A 6,274-nucleotide genomic window follows, 5' to 3' on the forward strand; every position below is an offset into this window, starting at 1 on the left:
AATTCTATTTATAGAGATAGAGATTTTTTTTTTTGTATGTATTAGTCCTGGGATGTGAACTAAAGACCTCATAACACTCTTGCTCAACTCACTCTTTCTCCTTCCTTCCTCCCTCCCTCCCTCCCTCCCTTCCTTCTTTCTTTCCTTCCTTTCTTGTTCGTTAAGAGACTTGAACTCAGGGCCTAGGCACTGTCTCTGAGCTCTTTTTGCTCAGGGCTAGTGCTCTACCACTTTTGAGTCACAGAGACACTTCCGGTTTTCTGGTGGTTAATTGGAGATAAGAGTTTCACAAACTTTACTGGCCAGGCTAGCTTTGAACCTCAATCCTCAGATCTCAGCCTCCTGAGTAGCTGGGATTACACATGCGAGCCACCAATGGCCAGCTTTGCTTAGCTATTTCACTCAAGGCTAACACTCTACTACTTGAACCACAGCTCTGTATCCTGCTTTTTTTTTTTTTTGCTGGTTAATTAGAAATAGTTTTTCAGATTCATCTACCTGGGCTGGCTTTGAACTATGATCCCCAGCCTCTGCCTCCTGAGTAGCTAAGATTATGAGCCACTGGGCAGACACAGCTTTTTTTGTTTTTGTTTTTTTTTTTTTTTTTTTTTGGCCAGTCCTGGGCCTTGGACTCAGGGCCTAAGCACTGTCCCTGGCTTCCTTTTTGCTCAAGGCTAGCACTCTGCCACTTGAGCCACAGCGCCACTTCTGGCCGTTTTCTGTATATGCGGTGCTGGGGAATCGAACCCAGGGCCTCATGTATACGAGGCAGGCACTCTTGCCACTAGGCCATATCCCCAGCCCCAGACACAGCTTTTTTTAAACTGATAAGAACAGATACTACACTTGATCTTAGCCAAAAGTCCAAGAAGCGATCAGACACAGCTTTTATAAAAGGAAACTATACAACTTTTTTTTTTGCTAGTTCTGGACTTGAACTCAAGGCCTGGGCACTGTCCCTGAGCTTCTTTTGTTATACCCCTTAAGCCACAGCTCCACATCTGGCCTTTTCTGTTTATGTGGTACCAAGGAATTCAACCCAGGCCTTCATGCATGGTAGGTAAGCACTCTACCAGGAAGCTACATTCCCAGCTCATGACATACACCTTTTAAGCAAGTGGACATAGGGGCAAATTTCAGTTTACAGTTATACCTCTTTGACAAGCAGGAGAAACAAATGAGTTTTATCAAACAAGGTCCTTGCTCTGTCCTCAGAGCCCATTATTTCTGATGTTCATGGAGGATGTGAGACTCAGAGGGCCATGTCAGTCAGTGCAGGGGTAGATGATCACCAACATGTATCATCATAAACTGTATCTGAATCTTGATTCTGTTAGCAATAACAGGTGTGTTAGGACAATTATTGTTGGGGCTAGTTCTGGGGCTAGGTACCTGGATCAACAGTGGGCCATAGAGGTCACAGACCTGTTTTGTAATACAAAAACCATGTCTAAAGTAGAAGTAAGAAAAAAACCAAAGTGGAGATGAGGAATTCTTTCATACTTGTCTTTGTGTGTGTGTGTGTGTGTGTGTGTGTGTGTGTGTGTGTGTGTGTGTGTGTGTGCGCGCGCTGCTTCTGGGTCCTAGGTTCCAGGCACTGTCCCTTAGTATGTTTTTTGCTCAAGTCTGGTTCTCTACCATTTGAGTCACAGTTCCACTTCCAGCTTTTGGGTGGTTACTCGGAGATAAGAGTCTCACAGACTCTCTTGCCAGGGCTTGGCTTCAACTTGTGGTTCTCAGATCTCAGCCTCCTGAGTAGCTAGGATGACAGACATGAGCCAACAGTGTCTAGTTCATGTTTTGTCATTTTGCACATGGCAGCTCTTCAGTTCTTGGTGATCGAGGCAGTCCTTTTGATCATGCCTTTGAAAGCTTGAACTACTTGCTTGTTCCTCAGGGTATAAATGAAGGGATTCATAACTGGTGCGACGGAAGTCGTGAGCACTGATACCACCTTACTAACAGCTACCCCTTCTTTGGCAGATGGTTTCACATAGATGAAGATGCAGCTCCCGTAAGTGATAGAAACCACAATTATATGGGAAGAACAAGTAGAAAAAGCCTTTTTCCTTTGCTGGGCAGAAGGGAATCTGAGAATGGTCTTGATGATGTAGGTATAGGACAGAGTCACACATGCTAACGTAAATAGCAGTGTCAGCACAGCCAAGGTTAAGACATACCGCTCTATAAGCTTTGTGTCTGAGCAGGTGATCTTCAGGATTGGGCCCGCATCACAGCCAAAGTGATCAATGACATTGGAGTTGCAGAACTCAAATTCAAGGCCCATGCCAAATGGTGGGATGACGATGACAAGGGCTATGATGTAACAACTCACAAGTAATCTGATACAAACCCTATTGTTCATGATGGTTGTGTAATGCAGCGGTTTGCAGATGGCCACGTAGCGGTCATAGGACATGGCTGTCAGCAGGAAGAACTCAGTCACGCCCAGGACAATAACTAAAAACATTTGAGTGGCACATGCATTGTAAGTAATAGTATTGTCCCCAGATGCCATTGTGTAGAGGAATCGGGGGATGCAGACAGTTGTGAAGGTGACTTCCAAGATGGAGAAATTGCGGAGGAAAAAGTACATGGGTGTTTTAAGGTGAGAATCCACCAGTGTGAGAGTGATGATGACCAGATTGCCAACAATGCTCAACAAGTAGGTTAGAAGCAGAAAGATAAAGAGCAGAATCTGTAGGGTTGAATTATCTGTTAGGCCCACCAGGATGAATGTAGTTATTGCCGTGTAATTTTTCATTATTGATTCCTGATGGTGATCTGGTCTGCAATGTAAAGATAAGAGAGAAATTTGTTTGGAGACTAGAATTGTCAGCAGAGTTAGTACTGGGTGAGGCAAAACTGTTGGCTAAGGCAAATTTTTATTTGTTTGTTACTTGTCAATAAAGAATGCTATTGGAATTATAGTTAATAATACTGCAGACAGGGGCTGGGGATATAGCCTAGTGGCAAGAGTGCCTGCCTCGGATACACGAAGCCCTAGGTTCGATTCCCCAGCACCACATATACAGAAAACGGCCAGAAGCGGCGCTGTGGCTCAAGTGGCAGAGTGCTAGCCTTGAGCGGGAAGAAGCCAGGGACAGTGCTCAGGCCCTGAGTCCAAGGCCCAGGACTGGCGAAAAAAAAAAAAAAAATAATACTGCAGACAAACGCGGCATTATACTAAAGGCCAGCCAGGTGACTCTTACTAATGATTTTTTTTTTTTTTTGTGGCCTGTAGCTTTTATGTTTTTTTTTTTTTTTCTTTCCCGGTTACAACTGGAGTTCTACCATTTGACTACTTTTGACTTTTTTTTGTGTTATGGTTTATAGTACTTTTATTGATCACATTGGTAAAAAATTAAACAAAAAAGCACCCTATCACTGGAATCTTTGATTATATAATCCTAGATAGTTTAAAATATTTAGCTCTCGGTTATAAGGTAGATAAAATATTACACTGAATGCCTGTATTTTAGACTTTTAAATATATACTTTGATGTGTGCATAGCCATGATAATGATCATGAAATCCATGTGCATGTTGGTTTTGGAAGTTCTTCTGTTCTACATAGTATCTTATGTCCATATCTACCATCTTGGTATTTAGTTTATACAACTATATGCAGCAAACTGGACTAGGAGTATTTCAAAGATACATCTGAATGTATTTACATATGTATATCAATATATGAAGATACATGCATCTACATAAAGAAACCAATAAATAAAAACAAACATATTATTACATTTCCTATGATAAATTTAGAATATAAATATTAAAATTAAATGTAAAAAACAAAAATATTAACAGTAAAGCAAGTTACCACTGACACCTATTTGAATCACATGACAAAAACAATATTATAAATTACTTTTAATGCTTTAAATCTGCACCTATTTATGTATATATGTATATAGATATGTGTATAAACACATATATGTATATATCCATATATATACCTATACAAGTATACCTATATGTATGTATGTTTATATTACATACACATACATATGTGTTTACATATGTGTGTATACACATGCATACATATATATAAATGTGTATGCATGTGTATATGTGTATAAATATGTGTACATGTATATATACATGTGTATATATAGCCATGTGCTACATTAGACATATCATAGAGATATTTATCACTGTAAAATTACTAACATCTACGTTCAAGAGAAAAATCAAAGACAATTGCAAATAAACAGAAATCCAACAATTCCTTTTTGACTTTTTAACTGGAGATGAGTCTCCCATGTTTGTCTTCCCAGGCTGCCTCAATTATGATTTTCAGATCTCAGTCTCTTGAGTATCTGGGATTACAGGCATAACACTGGTGCCCAGGTTATTAATGATTCTTATTACTACATTCAGAGCACTAACTTGTATGTCAAAGGCATTCTTTGATTAACAACCCCACAGAAACAAAGCCATTTTATAAGATCTGTGTGACTGGATAGAAAGACCTTTTCCTAAGTCACACATAGCTTGTGATCTGATGAACGTAATAAAGCTGTGGACATGGATCATCATCTTGGTTTGATGTGGGGCCTAGAGTTTGGGTTGTAAAGTCAAAATTATTCTGCTTTCAGCCTGGTGCTGCATTGAACTTCAGACACAAACCTCTCCAAGGAAGGGTAGTGCTAGGACCTTCTCAAAATCTGACTCAAGCATATAATAAATGGTTGGAATATCAGTGATATCTTTCTGAGGTATTGTAGCTCCTCTTAGGAAATGATCACCCCAGACCAAGTGGGAAAGGATATCTGTTACCCTTCTTTGTCATCTGATCCAGGCTCCCCAGACCCACATAAAGTGCCTGCTCAGGTCCTCAGCTTAGTCTAAGTGCATCCATAATATTCTAACTTCTGTGTTTGTAAACATCAGCATCCACCACTGTCCTACTCTTGTAATATGTCCTGGGAAGCTATTTTGGCTGAGAGGTGCTGAGGCTTTATTTGGGCTAATGGATTAATTTAAAGCAAGATTAAAGCTAGGTATTCCTGCTTTCATTTTTTATCTGTGTCTTTGGCCTTGAGCCATTCTTTCCTACAGGCACATTACAGCAGGAAATCAGGAAGGAACTGTCAGGAGACAAGACCAGTCTGCCAAGCATCAGTGATTCTTAGTGTACAAGTTCCCACCTGACCAATCTGAGATACAGGGCTGTCACAAGTGTCTAACCACCTCTAAACAGTCCTGGGAATAACATTGTGTAACTCTGCATACCTTTTGTCCCTGACCTCTAATTCCTTATCTCTTTAACCCAATGGCTCATCTCTGTATCCTGAAAATGACTGAAGATGGGCTAGAATGCTATCTTCCCATGGCTGCCTGTGCCATGTAATAAATTTCCTTCCTTTGCCTTTCACCATAGCTCTTTACTTGGCATATGTGAGCAAGTGGCTGTACTTATGGAGTCCCAGATATTCGAATTTAGGATCTAAAATTCCAGTTTTGGTCTCATTTGAAACATATTAGGTAAACTTGTGCAGGACAGCATATGAAAGCTCATTGATTTATTGTGTTATCTTCCTAATGGAATGTCTTTCAAATACATCTTGTGATACTGTTCATTAAAGAGAGGGAATCAAGCCAGGTGCTACTGGCTCACACCTGTGATCTTAGCAACTCAGGAGACTGAGATCTGGGGATCACCGTTCAAAGCCAGCCTGGACAGGAAAGTCTGTGACAGTCTTATATCCATTTAGCCACCAGAAAACTGGAAGTGGCACTGTGGCCCGAAGTGGTAGTATTAGCCTTGAGCAAAAGAGCTTGGGGACAGTGCCCAGGCCCTGAACTCAAGCCTCAGGATGAATGACAGAGTAGGAGGGAAGGAGGGAGGGAGGAAGAAAGGGAGGCGGGGGGAGGGAGAGAGGGAGAGAGGGAGAGAATGGGAATCATCCCTACTTGTAGAGATTCAAATTTAAACATTTGGTAGGCATTTAGGGTTGGGGAAAAGGAAATTTCTCCAAGATCTTTCCCTAACAAGTAATGCCTATTCTTAAAACTTCTTTCAAATACATTTTTTTCTAAAGTCTTATTAAAATTCAAATTTCACTTGCCATTCTTTGAATTTTTTTTCTTGTGTCTGGTACTAGGGCTGCCACCTTAGCTTTTCCTCTCAATGCTAGTGTTCTATTACTGGAGCCACAGCTCCACTTCTAATTGTTTTGGTGGTTAATTGGAGATGAGAGTCTCATAGGCTTTCCAGTTTAGGTTGTCATGATCTTTAGATCTCAGACTCCTGCTAGGAATA

General features: G+C 40.8%; 1 protein-coding gene and 1 pseudogene across 1 annotated transcript; both read right to left on the bottom strand.

The window, feature by feature from the left end:
* Positions 1-725: 725 nt before the first annotated feature.
* LOC125341886 lies at positions 726-876 on the bottom strand (annotated as a pseudogene).
* Positions 877-1,825: 949 nt separating this feature from the next.
* On the bottom strand, positions 1,826-2,764 carry LOC125354413 (olfactory receptor 6C2-like). Its single transcript, XM_048349992.1, has one exon. It carries the CDS (start codon positions 2,762-2,764, stop codon positions 1,826-1,828), a length of 939 nt encoding a protein of 312 aa, XP_048205949.1.
* Positions 2,765-6,274: the final 3,510 nt, after the last annotated feature.

Source organism: Perognathus longimembris, chromosome 1 (assembly GCF_023159225.1).
Source record: "Perognathus longimembris pacificus isolate PPM17 chromosome 1, ASM2315922v1, whole genome shotgun sequence".
Classification (NCBI taxonomy): Eukaryota; Metazoa; Chordata; class Mammalia; order Rodentia; family Heteromyidae; genus Perognathus; species Perognathus longimembris.

What these genes read in the sequence shown, in the direction of transcription:
- LOC125354413 (XM_048349992.1), bottom strand. Translation starts at nt 2,764, where the DNA reads ATGAAAAATTACACGGCAATAACTACATTCATCCTGGTGGGCCTAACA.